This window comes from Callorhinus ursinus, unplaced genomic scaffold (assembly GCF_003265705.2).
Source record: "Callorhinus ursinus isolate GAN/ISIS: 27379988/994484 unplaced genomic scaffold, GSC_fseal_2.0 scaffold44, whole genome shotgun sequence".
NCBI classification, from domain to species: domain Eukaryota; kingdom Metazoa; phylum Chordata; class Mammalia; order Carnivora; family Otariidae; genus Callorhinus; species Callorhinus ursinus.
This window is the reverse complement of record NW_027397106.1, coordinates 6,737,922-6,751,964: the sequence shown is the minus strand read 5'-3', so window position 1 is coordinate 6,751,964 and position 14,043 is coordinate 6,737,922. Positions and strand designations below refer to the sequence as shown.

At 53.0% G+C, this 14,043-nt stretch overlaps 1 protein-coding gene across 1 annotated transcript in view; it reads right to left on the bottom strand.

Moving 5' to 3' along the window:
• Nucleotides 1-13,739, bottom strand: part of VDR (vitamin D receptor) — a 47,664-nt gene extending 33,925 nt beyond the window's left edge. The window contains exons 1-2 of the mRNA XM_073882076.1: nt 13,720-13,739; nt 1,922-2,001 (exon numbers count right to left, since the gene is read on the bottom strand). Of these exons, the coding sequence (XP_073738177.1) occupies nt 1,922-2,001; nt 13,720-13,724 (85 nt within the window). The 5' untranslated portion in view covers nt 13,725-13,739. The remainder of the gene's footprint in view (nt 1-1,921; nt 2,002-13,719) is intronic.
• Between the last annotated feature and the right edge of the window lie 304 nt (nt 13,740-14,043).

The following is a 14,043-nucleotide window of genomic DNA, read 5'->3' as shown; positions in this document are numbered from 1 at the left end:
GGCTTCACGCTGTCAGGCTCAGAGCTCCTCAGGCCTCCCCAAAACGCTTCAGACCCCGCTACCTCCCACCTTTTATCTGGGTCCACACAAGGGCCACTGCAGGCTTAAGTGGGCCCTAGGCCCCAGGGCAGGAGGGGCCCTCCGGGCAGAAGAAACATAAGAGAGAAAGCTAGTTATGAGCCAGTGCCATGTTCTCCTACCCGCAGGTGAGAGGGATAGATTCTGGGGGGCCCTTGGGAGGCTCTGAGCTTCTTTCCAATGCAATCTCTGAGCTGAAGTTTGACATATCAAAGCCCCTTCGAGTCTTATCCCATTTACTCTTTTTATCACCCCATGAGATAAATGTTCTTACTCTCACTCTCTTTACAAATGAAGCCCAGAGAAGCCCAAAGCTTGAGGTATCTCTAAGCAACTATGATTACAACATGCCCAAAGCGGATACTAATTTTCTTTTTAATTCCACAAAGAGCTTCAAGCCCAAGGAAGAAAGTGGGACAGATAAGGTAGGGATGGAGGGAGCCCTGATCGCTGGCAGCTGTAGACCCCCTAACGGTCTCAGCTTTTCTTTTCCTGGGAACCGTAATGTAATGTAATAATAGTGACACTATGGTCCATCCTTATCACAGCTAGATCAATACTTGTTAAACTGAAATGTTTATATATACACACATGCAGAGAGGAAATGAGACAGAGAGACTTAAAAAAAAAAAGAACAAAGGAATGATTAACAGAAACCTTGAAGGAATTGAGATTGGGGACATGTTTATGTAGTAACTACACTCTATTTCTTCGAGGGGTAGGTATATGGTATCTTATTACTTTTATTATTATTATTAAAACACGATTTTATGTTTTATATGCCTGTCTGTGTATATAAGACATTGCACAATTTTTAAACAATTAAAAATAGAAGAAAAAGCGTCTGTGGGTTTGTCAACATCATCCCGGTAGCCCATCCCAAGTCCAAGCTGACTCCCCCTGGGAGGCACACATCCAAGCCATGGGCAGGGATCCCAGAGGCCCAATACCATCGTGGGGCAATAGGAGAAACTGTCTAGGATGCTTGTGGCTTAGCCCCAGGTCAGCTGAGATGTTGCAACTCTCAGTCATCATGATGTTGCTACAGAGTCTGTGTCATCCAGGCGACCAACCATCTGGTGGTTTGGTGGAAAAAAGAGAAATCAAATGTGGGCGTCAGGGGGGTGGCAGGGGGAATACCAGTCAAATCAGTCCAACAAGCGTGCACCATCACACGGGCTCACTGGGGATGTCATGATGCAGGAGAGTTGGAAGAACAGGATACCCCAGCATGGCAACAGTGCCTTCCTGCAACTGCATGAACTGTTACCTTGACATTGGGAAGGCTGCTGGCCTTCCGGGGTGGGGGCCCGGGGCCCTGGTCAGGCCAGAGAGAAGGCTGGACCCAGCAGCCAGAGGCCCACAAAAATACAGGACCATTTCAGGGGAGCTGAGAGAAAACTCAGCTCTGTTTGGGGTTATTTGTTGCTACCAAGGAGCCAGGGCCCAGGACCAGAGTCCAGAGGTGGAAAAGAGGCCCAGGCATATACGGCCTGAGAGCTGGCAGTCCCAGCAATGGCAGGCAGAGACTGTGCAAGGTGGGAGGGATAAAGAGGAGACTCGAGCCGGGTAGGAAACATAACCGTGCCGGACAGTCCCCTGGGGGCCCGGCCTGGGAGTCAGCAAGCCCCTCCCTTCTGAGCCCCCACCCGGCCTCTAGCTGGCTCTGGGTCTCAGGAGTGGGCTGCTGCTGTGGGTTCTGCTGACACAGGACCTGCCCCGCATATGCAAAGCCCAGGGTAGTATTCTCTTCCTTCCCTTGGCCCCCTCCTTCCTATGGCCCGCACGTGCCCCTGGAAGACAGAAGGCCAGGGAGGCTGGGGCTGATGAGTTAAACACCCACCTGAAGGAGCAGGAGGGCAAGTAAGTTGAGCCCAGGGATGCCCCTCTGTGAGGTTACAGATGCAGCCAACCAAAAGGACCCTGCAATGACAAAGGGGAAAGACTTTATCTACAGCTCGCACTGACCATAGCCAGTCCTCTAGCAAGCCCAATATGCAGTAGGTGAGATTCTTTCCAGAGACTTTAGTCTCCAGATCAGGGACTGAAAACGTGACAGAGTGATTTGTTGGGCACAGGCGTGCCATGTCATCACTGGCAGGGGTGAGGGGGTGGGAGATAGGCAGCAGCCAGAACGGGCCCTCCCTTGAGGCGGGGAGTAGCGAGAAGCAGTGGGGAAAGGGTAGGGGGGGGCAGCAATCAGCATGTGGTCCCTGCTGTAAGTTCTCCTGTTTCTTTCACAGCAGAGGGTGTCGGGAGGGAGGAAAGGCTTTCCTTTTTTAAAAGATATTTATTTATTTATTTATTTATTTATTTATTTATTTATTTATTTATCTATTTATTTATTTATTTATTCGAGACACAGGGAGAAAGAGAGAGTGAGCATGAACAGAGGGGGAGGGGCAGAAGCAGGCCCCCCCACTGAGTGGGGAGTCCGATGTGGACTCGATCCCAGGACCCTGGGATCATGACCTGAGCCGAAGGCAGACGGACACTTAACCGACTGAGCCACCCAGGCGCCCAGGAAGGGCTTTTTTCTGCTGCTCCCACGGCCCCCACCCCCAGATTTGAGGGATGCTCAGTGGGGAGCAGAGCCAGAGGGTGGCCTGGCACGCTGCTGATGGCAGGGAAAAGACCCCACCCCGGGTAGTACTGCCGAGACACCTCAGTGGGGCTGGGAATGGTGCAGGCGGAGACTGCAGGCCGGGGCCTGGCCTCTTGGGACGCCTGAAAGACAGGTGTTTGGGATGCCCGTCTGCAGACTGGGTGTGGCTGGAACAAGTACAGCAGGGGTTAAATACAGCAACTCACTGCTTTCAGACAGGATGTTTTCTGCCACTTTTAGCTCTTCCTGAGACACGCTCCACATCCCCGGCCTCAGCAAAGGCTGAAGGTGGGCCAACTCTGGTGCCCAGAGTCTATGTGTTAGTGGCATGCTGGGTCATCAAGGTGGGGCTGGCAGAATTTCACCCTTCCCACTTCTACCCACACCCCGCCCTGCTTGTCTACCCATAGAGACAGACAGACCACACACACACGCACATGCACACACACACTTCCTTCCCTGATGCCAACAGGAGGTGCCTGACCCTGAACCCTGGCAAAGGCCTGTAAGCCAATCCCCAGATGGGGAAGGTCCAGACCCCCAGCTTTTGTTTCTCTGCCTCCCAGAGGCCCAACTAGGCAGGGAAGGGAAGAGCCCAGGGGAATTCCAAGACATAGGCCCTAGGACTGTCAGCCCACTGAACCCATTTACTATCCCCTTGGGCACTGGCAGCTCCCAATAAACATCCGAGGAAAATGCTGATGGACAATGAGCAGAAATAACCTGAGCCAGGCTGGCCTGCTCCCAAGGGCCGTGGGTGGGAGGAGGCATACCTGCTGGGGACAGACATGTTGTCACTTACCCCCAAGCCAGGCTCTCCTTCACTCCCCCTGCTTGTAGTGCCCAAGGCCCCCAGCTGACCACACTCTTCTGGACTCTACCGCATGGCCTTATCAATTTCCCGGACTCCCTGTGTGCTCCTCAGAGGTTGAGGTGAGGATTGAGTCGGTACAGAAAGGACCACTGCCTTCCTGTCTTCAACCCCTAAGATTTTCAAAAGTCAGACTTGAGATCCAGGTAGACTACCACTCTTGAGCTTAAAAAAAGAGTGTGCGGAGTATCTACCATGTGCCAACCTGTCAGGCTCTATACGTACCATCTACATAAGTCTCATAACAGTCCTGGGAGCTGGGGAGCTGTCCCACTTGACAGATGGCAAAGCCGAAGTCCAGAGCACTTTCAGTGACTTGCCCAGGGTGCCATGGCCAGCCAAGTGGTGGGGCCAGGGCCAAACAGAGACAAGCTGAGTGCAAGGCCCAGATGCTTCCCCTGCTCCTGCTGACCCCTTCCATTCCAGCGACCATCAGCGGAGACACCATACTCTCTACTGAGTCCTGCTCCAAGTTCTCCAACATGCTCACTCACTGAGGCCTCACAACCTCAACAGGCGGGCCCTGGTATGATCCCTATTCTAGCCATGGAAAAACGAAGGCACAGAGAAGTCGATTTGTCTTTGGAGCCCAAAGCTGAGCCTTGACTCCCCACTCCATTGCCTTTCCTAAGGGAAAGAGCTCAGTCATCACCCCAGCCCGAAGTCCTGCATGCCCATCACTTCCACTAAGTCAGGGAGCAATGAAGAGAACAATCCCCGGGTCGTGATGGAAGGATGTCATGGCACTTTTGCTTCCACAGCTCTCGAAGTCAGGGGATGGCAGGCAGCAGCCCCTCTTACCGGGAAAACCCCATTCGACAGATGGGCCTCTCCTCACCAGGCAACTGTGCACTACTGGATGGTCCTTTTAGGAGACAGTAATCTAGATTTAGCCTGAAGTTCAAGTGCATGGAAAGTGGGGCAAAGACACAGGGTAGAAAAAGGACTAGTGGAAAAAAAAGCGCTTCATACCACCCCCCTTTGCCACATCATACAACCCCCAGCCCTCCCTGCAATTCATGTTCTGAGTACATAGAACATCCCATTGCTTCGGCTGGGACTGTCCCCAGAGCAACCCCCTCCTGCTCTGCTGTAGAAATACCCAAACCCCTGGCACTGAGCCTCAGAGAAACTGGGTGGGGAGCTCAATTCTGCAGAAAGCCCCTGGCTTCCATTCCTCCAGGGACTGCATCCCACATCAAAACCCCTGCCTGAGCCTGACCCAGTCCTGACCCTGCCTTAACAAGAAGTGAGGAGATAACGTGTTTCCTTCCAGTCACTGAAGCCACAACCACTGCCCGTCCTACATGTCTGCCTGTCAGCTCACACCACCCGCACCTCATCTTCCAGGGCTTCTGCTAAATGGGCATTCCCTGGGGCAGGCTTGCCTAGAACAGTCTCGTGGGGGTGGTGGCTGCAGAGTGTGCTGGGCAGAGCCTGGGGAAACCGGGATCAAAGTGCCACTGGGCTCGGTTTTACCCCACCACATTCACTGAACCGTCCTGGGAGTCCTGAGGGCGGTAAAGCTATGGCCCTGGAGTATCCGATAAGCAGTGGACGAGAGGTCTGACCTCTAAGATCTTTTCCAGATCTGAGAGTGTGCAACTCCAAGGCTGGATTTCCCATCATGATGAGGCCTTAAGACCATTCACTGAGCTTTCTCTCAGACCTCCTCAGGAACCCGTTTGAGCCCCAATACCATGCTAGTGCAAGTGAAGTTCACTCACCCTCAGAAGCCAAGGACCAGGAAGGGCATGAGTGGTGTGGCCCCTCGCGGGCCCCATGGAGAAGGGGAGCCCGGAGGGGGTGGGCCTTGCTTGCCAGGCTGGGACTGGAGGGATCAAAACTGAGCCTTCTAATTGTTGACATTGGCTCAGAGCTCCCCCTCCTTCTAGAAAGAAATGGAAAGCTAAGTGATTTCCCAGAAGAGGGAGAGAAAATTCTTCTTCCTGAAATTGGCACACACAGAATGAACCACAAGTGCGTCTCTCTCTGGAGTAGATGGGTCAGTGTGTACACCCACCACGCTATACACGAGCTTGTGTGTGCTCACCCTTTTCTTGGTGTTTTTCACTTCATCATCCTTTCAACTCTGTCCACAGGGTGCTGAATGCTATAGGACATACCTCGCTTTTGGCCATCTCTTTATTCTAGCGTAACTTAGGCACAGCAATGTCATGGCCAGCTAAGGTGAGGCCTTTCCTCCCTTCCCACCATCCCCAGTATATGTCCACATTCTTTTTCCAGAACAGTCTCAGCATTACCTCCCAGAAGAAGCTGAGGGGGAACAGAGTGGAAAAGAGGGAAAGGGGAGAGGAAAGTGCACCGTATGAACAGAATTTGTCGAAACTATTTCTTGCCTCATTGTCTCCCCACCCCTACACACACGCGTGTGCGCACACACACACGCACACACATGCACGCACACACACACACATTTTAAATTACAGTGAGGATGGTTGGAAATTATTTTCTGCAGACTATAATGTCCAAAGTAAAACCCAAGAGATATCGGTCACCTCAGACCTCTCAAGATTGGAAGGAAAACCTAGTCCAACCCTCTTAAATCCCCTCTGTAATATTCTAACTTGTACTTGAATATTTTTCCTGATGGAGAACTATCTCCCATGGCAATCTACTTTCTTTGGATGGCTGTATGCTTAGAAAGTTCTTCATTATGCACAGATGGAATAGTCCCTGTAGCTTTCAATCACTGGCCCTAGACCAACTCTTTACAGCCATCTAAGATGGAAATAAGATGAAGCTACGAGGCCATTCCCACAGAGTTCTTGGAAGAAGGGTTGGTGGGACCACCACGTGGCATCATTGTGCAAATTAAACAAGGGCCCATTCCTCATCTGCTAGAAAACGATCGTAAAAAGTAGAAAATTTTAGAATATTTATGGTGTACGTGAGGTTGCAGGGGAGAAGAAGAGAAGATAATGGGGCCACATTTAATTTTGGCTTAGACCTCATAAACTTCCAGGTATGACCATGATTCCCACAAGGGCAGTAAATAAGGGCGGGGGAGTGCAGTGTCTTACTCCGTGGCCTTCGCCTAGAGAGAACAATTTCCAGTCGAAGAAAAGGGCTCTGTAAGAGAGTGTGAGTAGCTGCATAAGCTCCCCCAAGCCTGCCTGTCTCCTCTCTTTGGCTCAGCTGTGTCCCGGGGAGGCTGGCCCTCAGCACTGCAGCACTAAGAACACAGGCAAGACATCCCAAACTATTTAACGACTGACTGAACCATGGGAATTTAAGTGACGGATGTTCCAGCAGTTGCAGGAAAGAGTTTACCCTGAAGTTGCTTCTTTTTTTTTTTTTTTAAGATTTATTTATTTATTCCAGAGGGGGAGGGGCAGAGAGAAAGGGAGAGGGAAAGAGAGTCTTAAGCAGACTCCCCCCTGACACAGAGCTCCATCCCACGACACTGAGATCACGACCTGGACGGAAACCAACAGTCAGACGCTTAACCGACTGAGCCACTCAGGTGCCCCTGAAGGTGCTTCCTAATCAAACTTTTGGGGAATTATACATCACCTTTGAGAACCTGATAAAGGTCATGGACTGACACCCCATACAGGTCAAGGGTCAGTGGACCACTCCATAGAACCATGCTGTCAGCTCCCACTCTATTGGCCATTTACCATGACTCTCTCTTAGCCGACTGTCTTGTTACTCTTGGGAGTACTGGCAAGCTTCTAGGAGTTGAGCAGAACCCAGAGGCAGGAGCCCACAGGGCCCCAGGCAGTGGGGCTGGAGATACATAGCTTACTGAGATATATTTCCACTTCTTATCAACAACAATTATTCCTGCACGCTGCTTTTTTCCAGTGGAAACTCTGCCCTTAGCTTTGTCAACAAGATTTCTGGGTTGATTACGGCTCTCCAGGTAGCAAGCAGGCCAGGCCCTGTCACTGCTAGAAAGTGTGGGCAGTGACAGTGTTTGGTGAAGCATAGGGAACCAGCCCATTCATAAGCTGCAGCCCAATCTCTCTGGTTTTAGAGCAAAGAAACTGAGGCCATTAGAGGGGGAGGGACCTGTCCCAAGGCCACAAATGAGGAAGAGTGCTTCTCCACCTCCACCCTGGGCAAGTTCAAAACCCCTCATCACCAGCCTGAGTAGCTTCCAGGGGGTCGGAGTGGAGTGGGAGAGAAATGGGTCATGGGAAGAGGGGAACGGTGGGAAGCCACGGAAGAGGCCCTGATGTGGACTGCAGTGGGACCACCCAACCCCGATGACATCCTGACACGCCACGCAAAGGAACAAAGTGGGTAAAGGTTACCCACTTGCTCTTGCCCAACCAGCTCCCGCTCCTGGCTCTGGCCTCTGTGGCCTGAAGAAATGGATCAGGACTCAAGGCAGCAAGGGAGTATCTTAGAGGGAAGTGGGATGTGCCTGGTCTGCTCTCTCCCTACTCTAGGAGGCCCTCCTGGGATACAAGGGTGGCGGTACTTCCGTGGGGTATCTGCTCCAGGCCAAAGTTGATGGGACCAGGAGACTCTTGGTCCAGTGACTTGGAGACCAAGGAATAGACATTGGAGCAGCCCAAATGGAGAACACCAAGCATACAGGGGAAGTGGTTCTAGCCCTCCTCTGGGGAGACCTGAACTCCTACTAGTGCTAATGTAGCGGATGGCTGAATGGGATTTAAAGCAACAACAATGATGGCCTCAGGACAATAGGAGAAGGCCGCTTCTCCCTCCCAAGAGATTCCCAAGCCCAGTTGCTAGTGTCTCTGCGGGCCTCTACCAAGACTAAGTATCTTTTTCACTGCCGGGCCCTTGGCCCAAGTCTGCGTAGGCCAGAGTCCACCCCTGCTCAGACAGATGTCTTTGAGGCCTACCCCATCCCAGTCCACCCTGGCCAGTCTTGTTTTCCTTTTTCCTCTGGGACCAATGCAGTCTTTGCATCACTCAGAGACTCCCTGCACTGTCCTAAAGGTCAGTACCCAAGCCCCAGGTCCCACCAGCTCTGAGATACTCAGGATCCTCAGCATCAGATCCCTTGCTTACCTCCACAACCAGCCTGGCCAGCCTGACACCCTGGGCAATCTGCCTACCATCCAGCTTCCCCCAAAGCCCATTCCTGCACCCTTCTCTACAAACGGGGACATGATGGCCCCTGGGGCACGGGGCTGCTGCAGGGACCCACATCTCTGTGTAACACTCAGCACCATGCCTGGTGCCTGACACACTGCAGTTTGATGGAAGCTTGTGCTCATCGTTAAGAGCTCTAACTGCTCTCGGTACAGTCACTGGAGAGTCCAGAGCCTGGAAAAGGCTCCAGAGAGGCGCACGAAGGGCAGAAAGCCTGCTCTCAGTCCCGAACATACCACTCCAAACATTGTCTAGAAAGCCACATTTCCACTGAACTGGGAAAAAACCGACCACCCCACCCATTGGCTGTTGGCTTCCAAAAATCTGGCTGCTCGGGGTGGGGAAAAATGGATCGTTCTAATCCCTCCCCTACAAGCAGAGAAGCTGAGCTACATTGGGACTTTTCCTCTGCAAGGAAGCGAAGACCCGTGGCTCCCTAGGTGCCACGGATTACCGAGCCCCTCTGCTTATCACCCTTTCCTTCCTTTCCCTATGCCTTCCAGTGCCATCTTCCTCCCATTTCTGTCACCTAGGGCTGGTCATGCATCTGTCATATATCTGTTCTCTCCTAGCGGGACTGGAAGCTCAGCGGCCCCGTGACGTGCGTGGCCTGCGTGTCATCGGGGCAGTGGCACTTCCTCACCTGCTGTGCCCATGTGCAGGCGCAGAACGCAGGGGAAGACCGGGGCAGAGAGCCGGGGGCTGGGGCCCAGAGGCGGCAGTGGGAGCTGCGGCTGCCCCGGCGACAGGGGGCACACCGTGGCCCCCAACCCGGACACTGGGCTGACTCTGGCTCAGTGAACCTGCACTCCTATTTGCCCCCAGCTCCTAGGGGCCCTGCAAAGCCTTTCACTTATGCTGGGATAGGCGGTTAGGCCTGTGCCAGAAACAGTGAAGGATCCCGGGTCTGCTGGGACAGGTAGGGCAGCTCTAGTCCCAAAGGTCCCGATCCGCCCAGATGCATCCTCTCTATCTTCTGGGTTATTAGTGAGGGGGTGGACACTCCTCAGGTATTCAGGAAGCTTTTCAGGGCCCGGGCCAAAGAGAGAGGTTCCCATCCACTTTTGAGCACAGAGCAGTTACCCCAAGGTAACACCAAGCTGCTCCTCAGTTTCTGATCAGAACCGTTTCCCCCTAAAGATCTTTCCCAGGACTTCAGCTTTGTCAGGGTTCCAGACATCCCCCCAGACGTTTCTTCTCAGGGACGCCCTTGGACGGCCAGGGAACTGTAACATTTCTTCTTGACCTCACACTGTGGTGGGCATATTGGTTCTGGCCTCTGATGCCTTATCTTCGATGGTGACCCCTAGCTGGTTTTAAGCACCAACACCATGGCAAGCCCATCCTGGAAGTCAGAGACACAATGGACAGACACACAGAGACCCTGCCCTCTTGAAGCTTCCGGTCCACGGAGGGGAACAAATGGAAAGGACAAGTGAGTAGGGTCCATACCACCATACAGGTCAGCCCACAGGACAAGAGCGTGCAGGAGCGCCCCTAGCTTTGTGCTGGCAAGGTAAAGAAGGCTCTTCGGAGGAGGTCGCTTATCAGCCTGCCAACGGAGACAGGAAGGATCATAGTTCAACATGGCAGTGGTAGGAAGGCTAATGAGGCTTCCAGGCAGACAGCCTTTGTGCAGAGGCCAAGAGGCAAAAGGGGAAAGGGCATGTCAGAGGCGGGGAGACTAGTTCTGCACGGCCGGAGACAGGGAGGCCACCAGGAAGAGAAGAACCAAACTGACCACACTCATTGGCATAGAAGGTATCTTCCATTCTTCCTTCTACAGACTGTTTCTTCTAGTAAACCCACTGAGTCTTGAATACCAGGAATTTTAAATTATTGTAATGATATTCAAACTGAAGTCGTTCAGACTCCAGTTGGATTCCCATTCCAACCTGAATCGAGCTCGGGTGTTGTGCAGAAAATAAAAATAGGGCTCTCTGCTACTGGTTTATCAAGAAAAGGCCCCAAGGCCAGCAAAGCAGTGGGCCTCTTCTTCAGACGGTGGAGGTCCCAGCTGGTGCACACCCAGAGCCACCACCACCTCCATCCTCCTTTGGGGCAAATCTTCTACCCCCCAGAGTAGGACCATCACAACTGAGCTGAAAGGCAGAGATAAAGGAGAGAGTTCTAGAAAACTCAGCCCAGCTGAATAGGAAAATAGATGTTTTCTGAGAGAAAACCAAAGAAAGAACAGAAGAAGCCTCACAAAGGACAGACGGAAGTCGGTGAACAGCTCAGCCGCACGTCACCGGTTCAATCCTTATTGAATGCATCACTCTGTCCAGGGTAGCCAGATATGGTTGCTGGGCATGGGGAGAGCTGAGTTGCATATAGCCACCCATCCCCAAACCTGCCTCCACTGAGCCACTTGGCTCACCGCTCTCTCCCAGTCAACAAGGTCACTTCCTCGTTGCCAGGAATCGCTGTAAGGAAGGGCATCAGCCACAGACAGACACACAATGCTCACAAACAACTCACAGCACTCACACCTGCGGAAAGTCCCCGACCCGTGTGGGCACACGCCAACCCATACCCTGGGTCGAAATGTCCACGCTCACTGCTGGCAACAGAAGCAGCCCGGCCTTCCCCTCAGACCTAGAGCTGAAGACAGCCTTGTTTCTATGTTTCAGGCCCACACGGCCACATCTGTCTGGAGGATTCTTCCCCAGAGCCACAAAGTGGTAGGAAATAGCTGCCTTTGTCCTAACCCCTGAACCCTCTCCAAACTATAATCCCCTCCCACAGCCCTATCCACTGGCCATCTTCCTTTTCCTTGTTTTTCTCTGACACCCAGGGGCAAAGATGGAACAGATTTGCTCCACAGAGCACTTTCAGGGCTGCTGCAGGGCTCGGGAGGAGCTACACCGGGGTCTGCAGGGGAACCACCTCTCCCTCATCAGCTGTCTGCAGCCCCCAGCTGCCCTGCGGTCTGGCCTGCCCACCCCCACCCCCCAACCTGGGCCTCAGCACCAGGGGACAGAATTGCCACTGCTTTTACTCCACATGCTTCCACAGCAGCAAACATCCCTGGGAAAGGCACCTGATGGGGCGGCTGGGAGCCTGCCCTCAGTTGAAGGAGCTGTGAGGGAGCCGTCACTCCCGCTGGGGCAGGCCGCCCTCTGTCAGCTGCAGTTGCTGCTAGTCAGGCACAGATGGGCAGTGTTCTAGGGGAAGAGGCAGGGGCCTGGGGCCCATGTCTGCTCCCTGGGGTGGGGAGAGGGGGCAGCCCCTCCACCCACCGCTTCCCCTACACATCCCCCAACACCTTACTTTTGCCAGAGCTCCCCCTGACCTGAAAAACAACTCTGCAGCCAGGCTCTTTAGTAGCTCAGGATTGAAGTTTAACAGAGACAAAAATAATTCCCTGGAGTGAGCTATTTTCTGCCCAGCTTTGGGAACAATAGCTCAAGGTGGCAGGCAGGGGGGGCAGCCTTGGGGAGGAAGCTGGCCACGGGCCACCCACTGGGTTAGGGCCTCTCCATGCCCCCTCCCCACTCCCCCTAGAGTGGGATTTTCAGGGAGGGCGGACCTCCGGTGGGTTAACCCCAGGTGAGGAGGGAGGGCGGCAGGGAAGGGCAGGCCTGTGGGAACCCCGTGCCGCCTGCATGCTGGGTTTCAATCCTCCATGGCAACTCCTCTCTGATGGAACGGAAGGAAGAAGAAAGAGAAAACACGGCTCATTTACCAAGCCTGGGAAAGGGGCTTCTCCACCCATCTGCCTATCTCATAGCACTGCTGTATCAGCTGAGATAAAGTGTTTTAGGAGCACCTGGGTGGCTCACTTGGTTAAGCGTCTGCCTTCGGCTCAGGTCATGATCCCAGGGTCCTGGGGTCGAGCCCCACGTTGGGCTGTCCACTCAGCGGGGAGCCTGCTGCTCCCTCTCCCTCTGCCTGCCTCTCTGTCTACTTATGCTCTCTCTCTCTGTCAAATAAATAAATAAAATCTAAAAATAAAGAAAGTGTTTTGTACAAATTGTGATTGATACTCCATAAAAATGTTACTAATTTACAATTATTTCCTCCAGGTTTTAAAAGGAGGATGAAATTCAGGTGTGAAAGTCCAAGGCTGTGAGAGTAGTGGTACTTGGAGTAGTGCAGGGAGCACGACACTATCCAGCAGCCCGAGGTCCTCACAGCCGGGAGAGGCCAAACTGCAGCGTCCGCGTCATTCTCTGCCGCCCAAGCCCAAGCCCCAAGTCCCACTTTCCTTCCTTCCTTCCTTCCTTCCTCCCTCCCTCCCTCCCTCCCTCCCTTCCTTCCTTCCTTCCTTCTTTCCTTCCTTCCTTCCTTCCTTTTTTCCTAGAGACCCTTTGCTTGACTATTAGTTTCTTTTTGATTTCTCTACACAGAATTTTCCTTCTAACATCTGCGGGAAAATATCTGCCAGGGATACAGGGTCGGGGAGGGGAAGGGGGAGGGGATTCACTCATGGACCATAATCAGCCTGATTTCATGATAACTCTCCAGAAAGAAACACTTGGCCCCTGTAAGGTCTTATGGCGTGTTGCGCAGTGGGCCCCTGGAGAGCCATCATGCCTTTAGTGAGGAGTTCGGTATCCACGAGGGCCTTCCTGGTCCCACTCTGTCTAACAGTCACGTGTTCAAAAAAAGAAACTACCAGAACACACACTGGAGGCCCACAGGCTAAACCTGGCCACGAGTGGGTGCTGTGTACCACCACCACCATCATCACTGGTCATCATAAATTTTTAAATTAGTTGTCAATGTTTCTGAAAAATAGAGAGATTTCACTTTTGGTTGTCTAGCTTCCTGTTAAAAATATGGGATAATCTGGCCACATTGGGCTGTAGTCCCGGTGGCAGCCCTGCTGGCCTGAGGTGGAGCTACCCCTCCGGACCAGGCTGTGCCCTCCATCCCCCCCAGCCCCGGGTTTGCAGCCCTCCAGCCTCACAGGTGAGAGAACAGGCTGTGCACGCAGCTATGTGAGTGCAAACCCTGCCTCCACCGCCCCCCTTCGGTTCCCCTCGGCTGCGTTCCAGAACCAGTGACCAGAGCTCTCTAAGCTCCCGTTCCCTGGCCTGCAAGAGGAGAAAAAGATACCTACCTCATTCGTCTGTGAGGCTCCAATGAGATAATGCATGTCAAGGACCCAGCACAGCACCTGGTAGTGGCACCTGCTCAGGGAATGCTAGTGCTTGTTCTTATCAGGATTGCTTTGGGAACTGGGGACAAGTCCTCTGAGCTGCAGCCCAGCTTTTCGTATAATGTTTTAGTCACACGAAGCACTTGCCCTTCAACTCTCTTCTCTAGCTCGGGGGACCCAGGCTACCTAGAAACATATTTCCATCCAATAAACAGTGACTGAGCATAGCTGTGATGAGTTAGGTGTTGTGTGGAGTTGGGACACTTCCAAGATGGGCTCCAGCCC